At 37.5% G+C, this 20,358-nt stretch overlaps 1 protein-coding gene across 1 annotated transcript in view; it reads left to right on the top strand.

The window, feature by feature from the left end:
- Niban1 (niban apoptosis regulator 1) overlaps window positions 1-20,358 on the top strand; it is a 158,179-nt gene that overhangs the window by 77,923 nt on the left and 59,898 nt on the right. Inside the window, exons 4-5 of the mRNA XM_004862792.4 lie at window positions 3,690-3,804; window positions 8,261-8,428. Coding sequence (XP_004862849.1) covers window positions 3,690-3,804; window positions 8,261-8,428 — 283 coding nt within the window. The remainder of the gene's footprint in view (window positions 1-3,689; window positions 3,805-8,260; window positions 8,429-20,358) is intronic.

The raw sequence follows: 20,358 nt of genomic DNA, 5'->3' as shown, positions 1-20,358 counted from the left end.
CTATTTATCATCTTATGTCTATATTTAATTGGGTTGTCTATTAATGAGCTCTAAGAATTCTTTATATATTCTGGTCATAGGTTATATGCATTGTAAATGTGGTCTGTTTAAGGACTACTTTTCATTTTAATGATGTCATTTAAAGTTCTAAATTTTGATGGAATCTCATTTATCAATTTTTTCTTTTATACATCATGTCTTTTGTATACTAGGTAGTTCTTGCCTACCCTAAATTCATAAATATTTTCCCTTATAATGTCTTCTTAAAGTTTTATACTTTTAGGCTTTCATATTTAGGTTCATAGATCCCTTCAAGTTATTTTCATGTATGGAAATAAAGCATTGAGGTTAATTTTTTATATACGGATACCAGGTGTTCTAGTGCTGTTTGCTGAAAACACTATCTCTTCCTCGGCTCTTGAATTAAGTTTATATTCTATAAAATGCTAATGTTAAATAATCTTTCAAAACTCGGTGGACCATATATGTGTGGTTCTATTTCTAGATTCTCTGTTTTATTCAAATGATCTATATGTCTTTCCTTACACTGACACTGCCTTGATTACTGTAGCTTTAGAAGAAGTCTTAAAATTAGGTACTAAACATCTTCCAACACTGCTTTTTGTCCCTTTTTTTTTTAACTTTTCTAGGTCCTTTGTACTCCTACCTAACTTTTAAATTTCAATATCCAATTCTTCATTTATAGCAAGTATACACAGATCTGAATTTTTATATATATCTTGTGTTTTCTAATCCTGCTAAATTCAAATACAAGTTCTAGGGGCTCCTAGAGATTTCTTAGTATTTTTTCTGTAGATGATCATTTCATCTACATATAAAGATTTTGCTTCTGCTGTGCCAATCCTATCCTAGTTGTGTCATTTTATTGCCAGACTATTTTTGTGGAGACTAGGTTTCAAAGTTTAATGGACAGATAAAGAGTAAGCATATCTGCCCTTGTTCCCCACCTTAAGGAGAAAGCATTGTGTCTTCTCGATTCATATAAGGCGTTCTCGCTGGAAGTATGGAGTACAAGTCTTTAATTTGTTGAGAAGGTTCTGTTCTACTTCTAGTCTCCTGATAGCTTTTACCATGAACAGCTGTAGAATTTAGTCCAATACTTTTTCTCCAACTAGTGACAGGATCATATGGCTTTTTCCTTTCCTCTGTTAAAATGATGACTTTTAGGGGTGGATCTTCCAATGCTGAACCAACACTGCCATCCCTATAACAAAACCACTTTCTACATCCTGCCAGATCTGACTTCTAATAGTTTGTTTTGTTAAACAAATTTCTATCTATGTTCATACTTTTTTCGTCTATTATCGTTATCCAGTTTTAGGATTACCACAACGTTGAGTTCCTAAAATGAGGGGAGAAGTGTCCCTTCTTTTTTTTGGCATTAATTGTTTGATATAATTTATCAGTTAAAATGTATATGAGCCTGCTGTTGTCATATAGGTAGGTTTTCAAGCTAGGAATATACTTTCTTTAATAGGTGCTATTCAAATTTTATATTTCCTCCAGAGTTAGTTTCATTAATTTGTCTTCCAGGGTACTTCTTAGAAGTTGTCAAATTTATTTCTAAAAAGATTTTTGTAATATGCTTTCTATATCCTTTTAAATTCTGTAAAATCTGTGGTAATGTCTCCTAGATCTTGATATTGTAAGTTTAAAAATTTATAATTGATATTGTGTAACAGGAAGAAAAGGTCTAAAGGAGCAGGGGAAGTGAGAGGGGTAGGGGAAAGGAAAAAAGGGAAAAGAAAAAATATGAGAAAAGGAAAAAAATGGAAACAAATTCTTTGCAAATAGGCAAGGGTAGAGGGGTTGAAGAGAGGGGAAGGGAAGGGGGAAAAAATAAGAACCAAGATACAGCATGTAATGGTACAAGATCCCAATGATGAATGTAACTGTATTTCATACCTAAAATGTACCAATAAACTTAGTGGGGGAAAAAAATGGTGTGATCTTTTGTCATGGTGCTGTTGTGTGAATTCAATAAATATGTATGTTGACACACTTAGCATATGCCCTGCCTGTGGTTGAGCCCAGTATAGAGCAGTTGTTGATATATTACTTTTAATTGGGAGGAAACATTCATGAAGACTGTTCTTAGATTCATCGAGCTTTCTACTATGTTTGACAGTAACTGAATATTCTTTGTTAATCAAATTTAGCAATTTTTTTCTCATTATTTTCAACAACTTGTTGTGAATTTAATAATAGCCAAATATTTTTTAAACTCACTTGGATATTTAAAACAAAAGTCCATGTAGTTTGTCATAATTGCTTAGCTTTAATAAAACCGTTTTTTAATTTATAGAAGTAGTTTTAAAAATTAAATCTAAGATTTACACATTAAGGACTTATAAATTACCTATTGCTGGTAATTAAGCAAGAACATTGAAACATTCTCATTTGATAATCAGTTTCTCCTTCCTGCACACTTGCTGGACAGACGTGAGTATAAATCCTGATTTGTCACTCACTGACAGGCAATTGGCAAGTCTTTGAGCTTCATTTTTCTCACTTGTAAATGGAGACTATGCCTAATTCATAGTGCTGTTTTGAAGATTAAATGGTATCATGTTTATAAAGGCCAATATTGAGGCTTATATCTTATAACACAATTCACATTTGAGACTAGTCTCAAATTGCCCCTACACCTTCTCAAAATCACACAAATTGAGGTTCTTCTTATACTCTGGGTTCCTGTTGTATTTAAGCATTTGATTGATGGTTCTTACAAGTGTAGAAACAAGCTTCTTGGATATTTGAGAATGTGTTTTATTTGGGTCTGTTCAGTCACTGTCTTACTGATGTACACAGTTTATTGTAGTCTAAATTTGTTGCCTAGATCAACATTATTTTAGTTATTCTGAAGAGTACACTCAAGATTTTGGGTCCCACAATTTCTTGGTTTCAATTGTCAGTTAACCCTTAGACTGCTAGTTTCAAAATTTTGTCTGAATATAAGCCCTCTCCTCAGATCATATACTTAATCCTATCTTTTCTGTAGTCCTGGAGGGGTTGGGCTCTACATAGTGGCTTCTGCAAGGCCCTGTGCTTCTAGCAGAGCTTCTCGTCTGCTAGCCAGAATTTGTTCTGATGTCACAAAACTGTACTTCCCTCCCAATCATTTTACTGCAAAGCAGTCATATCCGAGGGCAAAGTAGTGGCATGATTTTATCGTGGCAACATGTAAATGTTTTTGATGAAAATCCATGGTAGCCATCATTACAGTTGCATGTTCCATAACATCATTAATCATTATACCTGGCCCACTTCAGTCACTAAGTATTTTGTGCAGCATTTTTCTGATCATCACCCTTGTGGTTATCAGAATGACTTGGGCATTAGCACCTGAAATGGTAAATATGATCGAGACTATCTAGATATTACTGAGATTTCCCATTTGAGAACATATCTACAGATAAATCTCCCTGAGATTAGGGACTCTGATTTGTCATGTTGTGATAGTCACACAAGAGTACCAGATGCTACCTTACAAGTAGCGTTCATACAAAACTTGTTTTTTGAATAAATGACTGTAACTCAGTGACATAGTGTACGGGATTGCTGCCTCTGGGTATATGTATTTGAGTCTATGCATCTACTTTTAATCTTTCTGATATTTTCCAAAAATCCAAATGGGAACAATTTTCATTTATGCATTTTCTTCCCAGGCCTATCAAAAAGGAGCTGCTCCTAAAAGCCGAATTCTTCCAGCTGGTGGCAAGGTGTTAACCTCAGAAGATGAATATAATCTATTATCTGATAAGCATTTCCCAGATCCCATTGGTGAGTTGCTGAACAACCTTTTCCAAGGCAAAAATTCCTAAACTTGCTTTATTTAACTAGACCAATGGCTCTCAATGTGGGAGAGGGATTTCTTATGCCAGGGACATTTGACAGTATTTGGAGGCATTTTTGTTTGTCATAATCAGAAGGTGGTTACTGTAGACATTCAGTGGGTAGAGTCCAGGGATGCTGCTAAACATTCTACAACAATGAAGAGTTACTGGCCATAAAAAATTAGCTATACCAAAGTTGAGAAACCCATGCGCTATAAACAAATGGAAGATGTAATTTCTCTAATTTAGGTGAGCATGTTACCACTTCTGTTATTTCACATCCCATTCAGTAATACTCAAGTCAGTTACTATGTTTCTTTTTTTTTTTTTTTTTTTATGAGACAGGGTCTTGGCATGTAGTTCAAGCTGGTCTTGAACTCACTATGTAGCCCAGGCTGGCCTTGAATTCGAGGCAATCCTCCTGCCTCAACCTCCCAAGTGCTGGGGTTACAGGTGTGCACCAACACTCCTGGCACTATACTAAGTTTCTGATACATGGAAAATTTGCTATTGGTCAAGTATCTGGAAGCTTTTGGAATATATTTCGGGCTTTGATAGTACCATCTAGGGCAGTAGAAATAAACCGGCAGGGCTCAGTCTGTGAAATGTACAGGCCAGTTTTTCAGTAAAGAGGCCTAGACCTGTCAGGAATTGTTATTTTTATTATTCTAATTTTAGGGTGATATTCAATAAAATATCCTAAAGTTACAAACAAATATCAAACAAATATTTAAATAAATATCACAGAAACTGGTAGCTACTGTATGAAAACATTGCATTAATTAACCTGTCTGTAAATATACCTGAATGCTGTCTTGGAAAGAGCACTGAATCAAGAGTTGGGTCACTGGATTTTTATCCAATTCTAGCTCTGCCACCTACCAAATGTTTTATACTAGCAGGGTGTTGAACCTCTCTAGTTTCTTTCTCCAATTCTAAAGTGGGGCTTTGAACTTGAAAGTCTCAAAGTGTCTTTCCAGCTGTACTGTTCTTTGATTCTCTTTAACTCCACTCTTTAAAATATAGAGAAAAGGATAGGTAATGTGTTTAGACTAAATAGCGCAAGTCATAGAAATTCATGAACTGTGGATAATGTAATAACTACTTCTGGCTTTTTGTAAATCATAACACAGAGTAATTAGTCTCTTGAAGAAAGTCTTGGTTCTTATTAATGGGAATCATTTCATTAGAATTTATGGGGGAAGATATAATCATTTCATCAATTTTTTTTTGGTTTAGAATATGTAGCATGGTGTTTTTAATAACACAATTATAAGATTAGTACATGAACCATAAACCTAAATTAATAAATTATTATTAAGTAATTCAGGCTAAAACAACATTTTATGTGCACTATTCATATTATATTTTATATTTTCTTGCAACATCTTTTTATGTGCTACCTTGGTTGAGAATTGCATCTTGAAATTGGGATCACCAACATGTTGACTCTTGAGAATCTCCCCAGAACTTTCCAACAAAACCTATCAGAATAGACAATACCTTTATTGACTTATTGATGAAATAATATCTGAGGAATGAAAAGACATAAAAAACACAAGGCTTGTGTGCCAGTTAGCCCAGGGTTTCAGATTGGGGCATTTCAATGAGTATTTTTATTGTGTGGTATGGCCTTCAGATTTGTAAAAATAGAATATTCTACAGTAGGTCATTTGTGATGCCTTTATAACTCAGCTCAGAAAATATGCAGACTAATAGCATCTGGAAAATTGTTGTAAAAGGTTAAGTACGAGATAAATAGAGGCTAATAGGAGTGAGTTTTATGGGTCTTGTTGAAGCTTTGAAGTGCACAGCATCAATGTTGCTTTCAAGTGTTTGTACAAAATTGTGACATCTTGGAAAGGGCACTGAGAATTGTTTCACAAAACCGTGGTAGTCAAGAGCACTTGTTGTGTGATACTATTTCTACTGGAAAGAATAAATTTAGGCACAACAAAAATGGGAGAATTTAACCTTGTTCAAGAGAAGGCACTAGAAATTTATGAAGAAACGTGTTCTTTACAGAGTGTTCTGCTAAGTTGTTGTATCAAGAGTGCCCCTGTTTTGCTAAAGTTATTCACATGTTTGGCATTTTATTAGTTAGAATCTGGTTTACTGTACCCAACAAAAAATTCTAGTTAAATAAATAAAGTCTTACTATCTCACAAAAATATTTCAGTATTTGTCTGGGGCTGGTGTGGCAGATCCATAAATTTGTCAGAGACTCAAGGACTTTCTAGTTTTCTCCCTCTGTCTTCTAGGTTGTAGTTCTTTCAGAATCCAGGGTGGCTGCTACAGCTCCAGCCATAGCTTTATCATTCCAGATAGTAAAAGGAGGAAAAGTATCTTTACAGATATCTCCAGGAGTTTTCATATGCCACTTTGGTTTGCCTCCTTTTGACCAGAACTTAGTAGCTGTGGGCTACCAAACTGGAGATGTGTGTCCAGTTTTTTATGTGCAGTCACTTGGCCAAGTAAAAATCATGGGCTTTATTACTGAGAAAGAAGGGCAGAATAGATAGTGTGTTATAACTTGAGGTTTCTAAAACATTCAGCCATTTATTCCTTTGTTCCTTCATATTGTGATTCATTCTTTTGTTTTGATGTGCTGGGCACTGTGCTAGGCACTGGTGGGCCACTGTTTGTGCTCCCAGCGCATTTCACTCTGTTGCCTTCAGATTCCAGGAGGGTGAAATCTCTGCCCCCAAGAAATCTATTTTTTTAGTAATGTTTACAGTACATAATGTTTACATTCCTAGTGTGGAGTTAATACAAGTACATAGCATATCTTCATTTCTTTTTACATCCCCTCCACCTCCCTCCATTACAAAAGTAGCTGACTTAGTCCTGGAGCCTCCCTTATGGTTATGATCTATTTCTTGGTATGCCAGTGCCTTCACTAATCTCTTAGAGCTCCTGCTGTCCTTCCTTTCTGAAATTGGTGCCCATTCTGTAGGGAGTACAGAACTAACTTTTCCTTCTGTGTATTCTTTGTGACTCTGGGAAGAAGCTGGTATTTTTAACCAAGTGCAGTATCATGTCATAGGAATGCATGAAGGGAGTAATGTTGAGGTCAGGGTTCTGAATAGTAGTGTGGCTTAACATAAGTTTCTTGGGATTGATTTTTGAGGGAAGAGAGTCTCTCTCTCTCTCTCTCTCTCTCTCTCTCTCTCTCTCTCTCATATGCTGGGGTTTGAACCCAGGGTCTCATACATGTCAGGCAAGTATTCTACCACCACTCACCTATCCTCCCCAGCCCAAAAGTCTCATGTTTTTAGGGGTTCTGAAATTTCCTACATTTTACATCTATTTACTCACCGTGCTGCAGGTGGAGGTCTCCTCTGTTCCATGACTGTGCTATGGGCTGAGGGTATGAGGACATGTGAGATGCAGCTTCTAGGAGGGGACCCATGAGAATCAATGAGGGAGCTCATCTCACTCTCCAACCCCACCTCCCCACCCTGGGTTTGGGTGCCAGTGCTTTAGGGGAACAACATAGGGAGTGCCTAACTCTCACTGGTGGCAGAGCAGGTGGCAGAAAGACATCACAAGGAGGTCACTTCTGAACTGAATTTTGAAGGATGAAAGGGAATTTTCTAGGGCAAGCATGATGGAAAAGAAGGGAGGAAGAGTGAGATAGACTGCAGGAACTATATGAAAAGTTGTGGAGTGCTTGGGCCATTCCATGAGAGGGTATAGATTGAGGGTGGACTGGAAACCAGCATAGAAAAGGAAAACCACCAGCACTTAATAGAGAGGCAGCTGAGGAAGCAATACGGTGACAAAGGAGAAACCACTTTTTTAAAGCATGAAGGAAACAAGGTGAGAGGTGTTTCTGGAAGTCAAGGGAAGAGAAGTTTTCAAAAGAAGGGGTCATTTGCAGCAACAGATGTTGCGGATCAGATGAAATGTCCGGGTAATAAAGAAGAAGCTATGGGCTCACAGTCAGGATGCATGAGTGACCTCAGCCCCTGGGTTCAGGAACTGGTGGGACAAGAATAAGTAGGTGAGATGGTGCAGACAGCAGGTGCTGTATGGCAGTGACAGGGGGTGGGAGGAGACTTGGGAAGCTTGGGTCCTGTGGAGAGAGTGGAGTGGGTGTGTGCAGTTGGGCAGGGGTACACAAGAGCCCACACAGGACCAGTGGGTAGAGGGAGCTCTGTCTGCAGGTATTTTCAACAGGAGGGAGTCGAGAAAGATTGTGTCAGATGTCTGTGACTGTCCCTGTGGAGAAGGAGGTGGGAATGAGTTGAGGGTGCTGGTGGAGGGATGGAGAGGAGCCTGAACTCCCATTTTCTTTAACAGATTTCCACCATGGTCTGCCCTCACAGCTAGCTGGAGATAAGTATTTGAAATGAAAGACACATGTTTTAAAATGATTTGCGTTTCCACTCTTTCCTCAGCCTCCAGTGAGAAGGAAAACTCTCAGCCTTTTGTGGTCTTGCCGAAGGTGTTCCCGGTGTACCTGTGGCAGCCCTTCCTGAGACACGGCTACTTCTGCTTCCCCGAAGCTGCTGACCAGAAGAAGTTCAGCACGCTCCTGAGTGACTGCATCAGACACCTGAATCACGGTAGGGCAGAGCTTTTCTGAGGCATCTTGGTCAGTCATCTGCTCCCATGATTCTTAGAAAGAGCTGCTGTGGTGCTGTCCCAGGGAAGGAGAGGAAAACAGTGAATCAAAGGTTCAGTCAGGCCTGGGACATCTCAGGGAAACCACATGTGAGCAGGTGTGGGTCTGCATTCAGACTGCTCTCTATTTATGAGCAATTTCTCTTCCTCCTCATTCCTGATGTTTTTAATGTAAATGCCAGCAAGAACGTACCAGTTGTTTTTGGAAAAATTCAAATACAGCATTTCTTGTTTATTTCCACCTTTATTTCTGAATGGTAGTCACTTAAGACAAGTGGCACAGTTCATTGTAATTTAATATTTGTTTCCCAATTAGCGGTTGTGTTAGCCTTCTAACACTGTAACAAATACCTGAGATAATCAACTAGTAGAGAGAAAATACTTATTTTGACTCACAGTTTGGAGCTTTCACTCCATGATTTGCTCTTGCCATTGCTTTTGGGCCTATGACAAGGCAGCACATGTTGGCAGGAGCATGTGTGGGAGCAAAGCAGCTCATCTTATGGCTGGCAGCAAAAAGAAGGAGGAGTGGGCAGGGTCTCACAAATGCCTGATCTCCTAAATGCTCATCTCTTAAAGCTTCCACCACCTCCCAGGAGACCCAAGCCACCAAGCTGGGGACCAAGCCCTTAACACATGGGCTTTGGGGGACACTTATCAAAGCTGTAGTTGTCAAAACTTGAAGGTTGCTGAGCCACTGAAAGAACTTAATTAAACACAGATGCTTGGGCTTCATCCTGAGACGTTCTGATTCCCTGGATCTGTGGTGGCCCCAGATTATGCTTTTCTAACAAACTGCTAAGTGATCCAGAAGCTGCTTGTCCATGTCCCCACCTCCACTCCAGGAGTGGTGCTACTTCAGACCACTTTCCCAATAGGTCCAGATTTGATTCCTATTATACCTGCAATAAAAGAGTCTTTTCATTCCAGTATGTGGTGTTTTTGACATTTCAGTATGAATGCTGGATTTTCTAAACTCCATAAAAATATCAGTTACAGATAACTGAACTCTGTGTTCTTTGGCAGCTGGAAATGCAGCCTGTAAAATACCGTTGAGGGCTTATTCCCTGCCAACCTTTATATGAGTGTTGGGGCAAAGTAATGAAGCATCAGAATTCCTGTCTCTGGGAGTCTAAATTCAAACAGGGAGGAAGGATAAAAATACCTAAAATATTATAATTTTATAGTTATTGAAGATAATGTGTTGAAGAATGACTGGCTAGTGAAGAAAGAGGTATAGATGGTACCAACTTGGCAATGGTTCATCTTAAGATTTTTCTAGTTTATAATTGTGCAAAAGTAACACACATCTGGGTGAGAGCCGTGATAGTCTCTTTCCATGCTAGACAGGGCAGCCAGCCACATGCTCGTGTGAATGAGCAACCAATACTTTGCAGTGTACGGTGTTGCTAGAGTTTTATTTGATACTATATTTTGTGATTTTGCATCCCGTCATGTCTGCAACATGCCCATCTCTGTGTGCATATGAGATAGTCAACATTTGATTATAAAATAGGGTTTATGTTTGGTGACTGTCCAACTGTCAGCTAACACAAGTGTTTTGAGCATGGTTTAGAGGGGCTAGGGTAAACTATGATGCTTAGTAGGTTAGGTGTATTAAATTTATTTTTGACTTATATTTTCAACTTACGATGGGTTTATCAACCAATGGTAATTCAAGGAGCACCTGAACAGTACTTTAAGTTTGTTCAGGAAGACCTCTTTGAGTAAGTGACATTTGAGCTGAGTCACCTCACCCAAGTGCCTTTATTTCCTACTGTGACTAACTTTACAGTACACTGGTTTTCAGGTTCAGATGTTTCCCCAAGTCAGCCCTACACAGTGACAGTCACTGGTGATGCACTCAGTCAGTTCGTGGTTTTAACTTGTGTATCAATAGGAGGTGAATGGAAAAAGATAATGCCACTCCATTTTGCTATGGCAACTCTGAGTAACAGTGGTCATAATATTGACTCTTAACTAGTTCAAGACATTACAGGCATGGTAACCTTATTAATATCTTGCCTTGTGTTTTTGATGTTTTAGAGACAGTGAATCACCCAGCACTGCTTATTGCATGTGGCTCATTTTTCAGTACACTAAACTCCTCCATGTTTAGGGTCTTGGTCTAGTATGAACTTGCAGTTGGCACTAAACACAAGAACCACGAAGTTTCACTGAACAGAGAATGTTCTTTGTCCAGCCAAATGGGACTTGCTGCATTCCCTTTTCCATGTACATAATAGGAATTTCTCTGGGGAGTTTTTGGATTATGTAGCCTGTGTTTAGACACCATTTATGGAAAATTTCACTTGAATCAAAACCCAACTCTGATCTCCAGTATGTCATCAAAGGCATGAAGATAATGCAGTTAGTAATGTTATCCTGTTTCTGTGACACATTCTTCTGTGCAGAAGCCACTTGTTCCTGAGACTCTATGCAGACAGCTTGGCAGAACTTTCATAGCTGTAGTCAAAACCATAGATCTTCATAACAGTATGGGAACAGTTGTTAGCTGTCATGGACCAGAGAGCTTATGGGTCTTTCTCTTCTCATCTCTTTTTTTATTTTTGATAGCACAATATACGAACTATGCTTACTGATCACTTTTCCTGTTTTGATGTATACCTGATATTCGTTATATAATGTTGAATGGACCAGTAAGAGGTTTCCACAGGCTGACATTTAGCCATTTTTTCCCGTACTTACTAGAAGAGTTTAGAAAAAGGGATAGAATTATGACTGTGGTAAGGGCCAGAAACAAAAAGGGCTTCAGGGAGTCTGCTATCTTCCTCCCCAGGGCAAGTAGAAGGGCTTCAGTCTGCTGTTGCCATTGCTTCATTGACTCTCAGGTGGCCACGTATCTCTGTGGAGAACTGGGTCCTAGACATTCAAGCACCTGGTGCTGGATCACAACTGATCCCACTTGGGATTCCCAGGATATATCCTCTATGCACTATGCACCTCCTTTCTTTAAGAGAGGGAACAGCCTTTAGGTACCTCAAAGATTATTTATACTGTTAAGAAACATAGATGAGTATAGGGAGCAGTGGTGCACATGTGTATTTGGTTTTGGTTGGTTTTGCACCTCTTTGTTGACCAGGCATGAGAAAACCTTCCAAAGTTAGTCTTCAGTAGAACATCTCACTCCAGCTTGCTGGATGAAATATTAAGTCCATTGCATGGTGTGTGCCTAGAGCAGCTGTTGCTGTCCATCTATTTTGGAATCACACAGCAATTTCCTGTCCCTTACCAGGGGAGACTAGGGTTCTGAATGTCAGCTCCCACAAAATGGGTTTTGCATAAATCCAAGATGTTCTGAGACAGTTCTGTATCCAAAATTCAGTTCTTATTCTTTAGACTTTTAGTTTGCAAAATATGATTATTATAGTTATAGGAATACAGTTAAAACTTCTAAAAAATATAGTGGGCTGAACATATGCCATATGGAATAATAATCATTATCAGTGCAAGTCTGCTCTTTGGGCTCAGGATAATTATTCCCTGGTATGTGAATTCACAGGAAAGGGAAAAAAGTGTTCCTGGCAGGAAGAACAGGACATATAAGATCTAGGAAGCAAGATAGAGCATGGACCATTAAAGGAATTGCAAGAACTTTGTGTAACTCTTGCTTAAGAAAGAGGAGCCACGTGAAGATGGGAAGACTTGGCAGGATTCAGGCTCTAAAGTACTATAAGAATTTGGATGCCAGAACGTGGTGATGCAGGCCTGTAATCCCTGCACTCTAGGAGACTGAGGCAGGAGGATTACAAGTTTGAGCCCAGTTTGGGCAACTCAAGGAAACACTGTCTCAAAAAAAAAAAGGTTAGGAATGTAGCTCTGGGTTCAAACAACAGTACCCCCCCCCCCCCCCGCACACACACACAACACCAAGGGAATTTGGACTGTCTTAGTTACTTTTCTCTACCTTTCTTGTTGCTGAGACAAAATACTCAACACCAACAAGTTACAGGAGGAATGGTTTATTTAGCTCACAGTTTTTAGAGCTTTCAATCCATAGTTATCTGGATCCAAGGAAGGGTGGCAGACAGGCATCACAGAGGAGAAACAGTTCATGGTGGACAGAAGGCAGTGAAGCAGCAAAGTAGTGAAGGTGGAGCAGCAGCCTGCCTCTTCCTTTTGTTCCTTCTAGGCTACTAGCCCTTTGGGTGGTGCCACCGACACCCAGGGAGGGCCTTCCCATTATCCACATCCAGAACTATGCCAGACCAATCAGTGGACTAATTTAGTAATCACACACTCTTAATCCCAGCATCACACACCCTAGATCCAGCCGCCTCTGAAAAGCCCCACACATGATTGAATGAGACTGTGGGTGGGACATCTAGACACAAATCATAACAGGGACTTTATTCTAACAGCAATAGGAAACCACTGAAGAGTTTTAAGTAGACAAGGGACCTGATCAGATACTCACTTCAGAAAGGTCACAGTGACTGCAGCATATGTAGACAGTAGATGATGGGTGGCACACTGAGGAGCCAGCAGGGCACTTGGGGAGCTTTGTCAGGCAACAGATGGTGGTAGCATACACCAGAGAGGGAAGCATGAATGAGTGAAGGAATTAAGCACTATAAAGCCACTGTTCCCCACCTACAGGTTTAGGGGAATAGATGAGGTGGATGTTAGAAGGCAGACATCACTGCATGAATGGTGATTCTGCAAAGGAGGCAGAATGTTGGCAAACATTCAGGTGCTGTGCTAGCCTGAAGGACAGCAGCAATGCCACAAATAAGTGCTGGTTTTCATACCACCATGAACACTAAGGAAGAAGGAACAATATAATACTTATGATTCATGAGGGTAATGGGCTGCAAAAATGTAAAAGAATCCAGGGAATTCTGTCAAAAAGATCACCATGATATAAAGATACTCTGCAAAACCTCTTCAGATAGTTCAATCACCTATGACAGTCCAAGAGTGCTTGGGATGGGGTGAGTCAGGCTGCATGTGGAGCTTTAACAGTGATTACATTTTAGAAATGGTTACACTGTCAGTGTTGTATGCCTTAAGCTCTTATCACAAATTCCCATGTGAAATCAAATGCCTTTATTAGATTTGGTTGTGACACTTGCACATTTTAGATGTTCAATAAGTGCTGCTGGATTAAATTGAATTTTAGAACAGAGATAGACCTTACAATTCAAATCAGATGGAGTGAATTCTTTTTGGTGTGTTTATGTAAATATGGTGCTTTATGTTCTCTAGCACTCAGCAGCAGAGCCCAGATCTATTTTCACCAACTTAATTCTACCCCGAGCCCATTATTACTTCTGAAGCGAGTTCTTTGCTTGAGGGAGTATCTGATGTGGGAATCAATCAATTCTAACTGAAAATGTGTTATGAATTTTATTTTGTAGTATATGAAAATATACTTTGGAGTTTTGTAGCACATACTTGTATGTGGACAACACATATCTATGAATTGGAAAATTCTAATGTGTCTTTAGGTGGGGTTTTTTTTAACACTTTACCCCAGATGAGTAAGGTTTGGAGATAGCTAAATAAAAATAAAATTTTGTAAACATCTCTTCGAATGCTTTTACTTATAAAAATATTATGTAGTATACTTTTGTTGCAATGCATAAAAATCTTTATGCACTTCAACTAAAATGCCTTGGGAATTTCTATTTAATAAAAACTAGATAATAATTTTTTGTTTTAGTTGAACAGTCCCAGGTAAGATGCTTTAAAACAATTCTCTGCTTGGACTACATTCTTTTCTGGATTTAAGCCTGTACTCTTTGTGTTATATAGTTAATATTGTACAATTATGAATACTTCTCTTTGTCCCTTTTGTGTGGTTTTCTCTTAAAAAATATTCACTTCCTCCTTCCTGACCCTGTCTTGTTATTCATAAAATTCTAAATTTGGCAGAGAACTTTGTGCTCACCTATTGCATCCCCTTTAAGAGCTTATTTATGATAAGGCTTGAATAGGTCACAGCTAGTTAGTAGCAGAAGGCCAAATGTCCTGAATATCTGATCCTTGACATATGTTTTAGTTATACATATTGTGTTAATTCTTAGCCTTACCTTATAGAACACTCACCTCTTGGCCATTTAGAACATGTATCTTTCAAATTAAACCATTCTTCTAACATATTTGCATGATCTCGAGGAAAGCAAATCAGAGCTATTCATTTAAGCTCATCTGAAACTTAGATGTACCCATCTCTTGGTAAGCAAGCAATCCTATCTAAGCTTACCTTGGTGTTTTGTCCATCAGCTAAAGATGACTGTATCTTTTGGTTAGATGTGCTCTAAAGATAATGTATTTGATAGTGTAGGCTGTTTACTGTTTAAATTTTGTGTGGTCTAAAATGCAAACTATATATGATTTTGTACAATTTAAACCAAAACTTTGCCCTGCTTGTGAGCATATGGGTTGGAATACTTTAAACATTAGTGGTCTAAAACATGCTTTCATATTATTTATACTTCTGATTCTACTTAAACTACCTGAAGTTTTCAAAGCAATCTAAGACTTAGAACTAGACAAACAGGTCTCTATCAGGGACTAGAATATATAGAACTGATTTCTCTTAGCCATTCAAGTTTTATCACTGCCAGTACATCTGTAGTCTTGGATTTATTGTTGCCTAAAGCTATGTTGCCATGGATACATTTGAATCCTTTTTTTTTTAGTCTTGTGGTGTAGTTTCAGTGAAACCGCTGAAACTCACACTCCCTCCACCACTTCAGCTGAACCGGAGTTATTTTGGTGAAGACCTAAAAATTGTGTTATTATAATGGTTAAAGGGTAACAAATTGGAAGAATAGTAAAAAAGACTAAAGAAGCAGAAAATTAAAATTAATTAATTCGAGCAAAAATCTTTTTTTATCTGTGCCATTTAGATTGGGTAGAGTCTAAAATCACTGTACAGTTTTTGATGTTATTGTGATTGACTGTGACAAAACTTCAAGTTTTTGTTCTTTTTTACTTTTTACTTACAGTTGGGGTATATTAAGATTGAAACATTTATTAAAATGACAGCAAATGTGATTGTTTTAATATGTGGTGAATAATCTACATTATGAAAGGATTCCATTTAGCATATAGCTCTGGATTTCTTTGAAAACCAACATCAAGAAGAGTTTGGAGAAAATTTTCTCATGTTGTTTGGGAATGATGAGCTACCATTACTCCTCTATACTATGAACAAACTTAGAGAATGGGAGATGGCAGAGAACTGTTCACCCTACTAGTTGTTTTGAGTTTTGAAAGTTAAATATTACATAAAAATGTTTATGACATATTTAGAGAGCATAAGGAACATTACTGTTACCTCTAAAATTTATCTTATGCATTTTTCCTTGATCCTATTACTTTTTTTCCCTTTGAGAGAATGTCGATTTTTTGCTTTGCTTTCCTTTGTAGCTTTATCACATATGCAGAATCACTTCCATATTTTAACTCTATACATACAGAATTTTAGCATAACTCCTTTTTTCAATGTTATATTCCAGTGATTCATTATGTTATTGCTTGTAGCTGCAATCCATTGATTTTCAATTCTAAATATATTACAACATGCTAATATGCCATGATTTCTAGTACTCATTTTAATGTTGATAGGAATCTGGGTTGTTTACATTAGTTAATTTGAACAGTGCCATTGTAGACACTTTTTGTTTGTTGCTGGATTATAGAAATTTGATTTTGGTATGGTTTCTAGTATCTTAAATGTTAATACATGTTAATGAGTATATTTGGAATGTAATTTTCCAATTTCTCAGTGAAATTTTAAGATATTGGTATTAAGGTTATTCTTGATTTATAAAATGGATTAGATAGTGTTTTCCTCTCCTCATTTTAAGTAATTTGGAATAGTTTGTGTAGTTATTTATATTTTTAATATCTGGTTGATATAGCCTGTAAAGTCATCTTAGTTTGGTTCTCTTTTGAGGGAAGATTTAAACAAGTGATTAAAATTTGAAATTGTTACAGAATTCCTTTTCTTAAGTCATTTGTAGTAGACTACAGATTTTTACAAATTTTCTTATTTCCGTGTTTTAAAAGTCAATGGCATTGGGCCGGGGATTTAGCTCAGTGGTGCTGGCGCCTGCCTTGCAAGCGCAAGGTCCCAAGTTCAATCCGCGGTACCAAAAAAAAAAAGTCAATGACATAAAGTTATACATAATAACCTTTTACTTTCTATGGATATATTCACAGTGTCCCCTTTATTCTCTGTAGTGGTCCCCCTCCTTATTTCCAATTTATTTGTGCCTGCACTCTTTTTTCTTGGTCAATATTACTGGAAATGTGGTAATTTTATCAACTTTTAAAAAAATGAATTTGGACTTCAAAGATCCTTTATTTTCTATTATGTTAATTTGTGATTTGTTTATTTATTTTTTTACTGCCTTTCTTTTACCGCCTTGGGCCTTATTTTTCTGGTTTGTTTTCTCATTTCTTCAGGTAGATGCTTACTGAGCTCACTGTGACTGTCATAAATGCTTGCAAATTCTTTGACACCCTTTCAGAAGGGGAGCCTACTTTTCTTCCTCTTGAATGTGGGCCAGATAGTGACTTATTTCTCATGAACAGAATGTGGCAGAAGTAATAGCATGTGATTTCCAAAGATGGGTCTCAGAGAAAATAGCTCCCACCTGCATTTCTCTGTCTGGGGCCCCTAACTGGGGAGAACCTTGCTGTCCTCATGGTGGAAAACACAAGCAGGCCCCTGAATAGGCCCATGTGGACAGGAACTTGAGTCCTCCTGCCAACAGCCAGCCACTAACCATGTGAGTAACCTACCCGGAATTCTTCAGATGGTGGCAGCTTTGGCCAAGTGGCTGCAACCTCATAAGGGACCCCAAGCCAGGGCAATCCAGCCAAGCTGCCTTCCAATTCCTAACCCACAACAACTCTGAGAGAGAATGAACATTTGCTATCACTTAATCAACTGATATTTGGAGTAATCTGTTTTACAGTTCTAGAAAACTCAAATAATCATTAATCATCAACCTTTCTTTTACTCTAATATAAGCATTGAAATGCTACAAATTTTACTCCACATACAGTTTTAGCTAAATCCCACGTTTACAGATGTAATATTTTAAATTATGGTTCAGATTTAAATATTTTCTAATTTCTATTATTTCTTCAACTTATGTATTACTTAGAATTGTGCTCCTTAAATCTGAAATACATATTTTATATTTATTAATGACCTGCAGCTTAATTGAATTGTGGACAATGTCTTAGTTACTTTTCTCTCGTTGCTGAGACAAAAATACCTGATGCCCAAAGTTAAAGGGGGAAAGGTTTATTCAGCTCACAGTTTGTAGAGGTTTCAGTCCATAATCAGCTGGCTCCGAGGCAGGGTGGATCGCAAAGGAGAAACAGTCCATGACAAGCAGAAGACAGCAAAAGCAAGCAAGCAAAGAAGACAAGCCTCTCTCTGTCCCTTATATTGTATCCAGGCTACTGGGATTAAGATGGTGCCAAACCAATCAGTGGACTGATTTAGTAATCACACATCCTTAATCCCAGCATCACACACTGTAGATTCAGCCACTTCTGAAGAAGCCCCACCTATCAATGTATGAGGCTTTTGGGGGATATCTAGACACAAGCCATAACAAAAATATGGTCTGTGTTGTATTATCCTTTAAAATATGTTGCTTCTTGTTTTATGCCCTTGTGTATGGTTGATTCTTGTATATTGTTGGAAACAATATATGTTCAATAGTCATGTATTTCCATTAGCTCAAGTGGGCTAGTGGTGTTGTTCAAACCTGCATATTACCAATTATGTTTTGGGTTTTTTTGGTACTGGGGATCGAACTCGGGACCTTGTGCTTTCGAGGCAGGTGGCAGAACCACTGAGCTAAATCCCCGGCCCAATTATATTTTGAAACTATGCTAAAATTACAATTACTGAGAGATATTTTCAAATCTGCCGCTATGATGGTAGATTTATTTTATTGTTTGTATTTCTATTGTTGAATTATATATTTGAAGGCATATGTATCTCATGTAATATATTGGTAGATGCATGTTTAGAATTGTTCTATCTTCCTAGTGAATTGTCTTTTATCATTATGAAATGATCCATTTTATATCTATTAATGCTATTTGCCTTAAACTTATTTTGTCTGATATAATAAGCCAACTTTTTAAAAAGTATTGCGTGGTATATTTATTTAATAAAAATATCTGATAATCTTTTAGATGGACCACTCAGTTTTATTTATTTCTATTAAAATAACTCACTTTGGGTTTTAAATCTACTCTCTTATTTTGTGTTTCTACATATCCTGTCTTTCTATTTCCTTTACTTTCTTGTGTTCTAGATTATTATTGCTGTATAATAGATATATGCATATTCTATTTTGTTAATGTTTACCCTAGAAATTTTAATGTGCAGAATTTATCTTAAAAAGCCTTAAAATAATTAACATCCTTAAGTCCTTCAAAGAATACAGAGAATTTAGACTCCATTAGCATGCCTCTCCACTTAATAGGTTGCTGTGGACTTGAATTTTAATTATATCTTTTTATTTTACCCTCCAAATATATTGTTATTGCTATTTTATACAGTTTAAAGTTTAATGTATTTTTACCCTACCCTCATAGATGCTGTTACTTGGATCTGTAAATTAACTTCACCAAAGACAGATTAGGAGAAGAAAAGTCTACGAATTTAATTTACTGTTAATATTTTTCCATGGTACATGGGCTTTGCAGAAAATCCCAAAGAAGCAGTCAGAGTTGGGGGGTTACCTACCATTTTTAAAAGGGTGATAAATTATTAAACAGTTACTAAAAAGAGGAGAATTGGGCTTCTAGGAGAGCTAAATTGTTGGAAAATGACTAGGAAACATATAAGGAATCTAATGGGAGGGAAGGGCTTTCAGAAAGCTGTGTTTATGCAGATGCATCTTGGCAATGACTCCTTCTCTGGTGTAAGACTGTTCTCTTCTTCCTGGTTCCAGGAGGGCACCTTTCTCATGGAAAATTTCTGCACTGCTTTTAGACAGAAAGGGGGAGGACAGACAGCCTTTCTTGCATCTGTTGTTTCTCAGTTGCTTTCACCTCAAAATAATCACTATGCAAAGGAACATATTTTGGGATCACATATTCGAATCCTTTCGCTACTATTTGCTTGTAACTTGCACCTCAGACTTTTCATCTGGGAACATTCTCCTTTTGCCTGAAGGACAGCTTGTAGAAATTTTAGATATTTGAGTTTGTTCAAGGTTTACTTTCTCAGTTTTTGTTTATCTGAAAGTATCTATCTCATCCTTGCTCCTTTGTTTTCCTCCTGGTGCTAGGGATTGAACCCATGTATGCTGAGCATGTTCTGTACCGCAGAGCTACGTTCCCAGACCTACATCCTTGCTCTTTAAAGATATTTTCACGATGAATAAAATTTTGGAGTGGCAGGATTTTTTCTATCACCACATTGAATCCTTTATTTCATGATTATCTGGCTTCCATCACTGAGGTTGAGAAATTTGCTATCAGTGTAATTGTTCCTTTAGAGTTATTTGATTTCTTTCAAAAACATCTTCTCTTTTGTCTTTGTTATTCTATAGTTTTAAAAAAATGTGTTAGCTGTGATTTCCTTTTCATTTACACTGCTTGAGATTTGTTGGTTTTCCTGAATCTGTGGATTATTGTTTAATCACTTTTAGAAAATTCTCAACCATAATTTCTCTTCTTCTTTGGAAAATCTGAATATAAATTCATTGGATAGTCTTCCATTTTCCTCCTCTCTTCACCTTTAATTTTAAATTTTCCTTCTTTTCTCTCTTTTTCTAATTTGTACACATCTATCATTTAGTTCTCTACTTCTACCTGCACTTGTATTTAATTTGTTATGAAGCTTATCCATTGAGTT

This window comes from Heterocephalus glaber, unplaced genomic scaffold (genome assembly GCF_053883595.1).
Source record: "Heterocephalus glaber isolate CG9 unplaced genomic scaffold, H.glaber_assembly_v1.0 deba00001600, whole genome shotgun sequence".
NCBI classification, from domain to species: domain Eukaryota; kingdom Metazoa; phylum Chordata; class Mammalia; order Rodentia; family Bathyergidae; genus Heterocephalus; species Heterocephalus glaber.
This window is presented reverse-complemented; position numbering and strand designations above follow the sequence as displayed.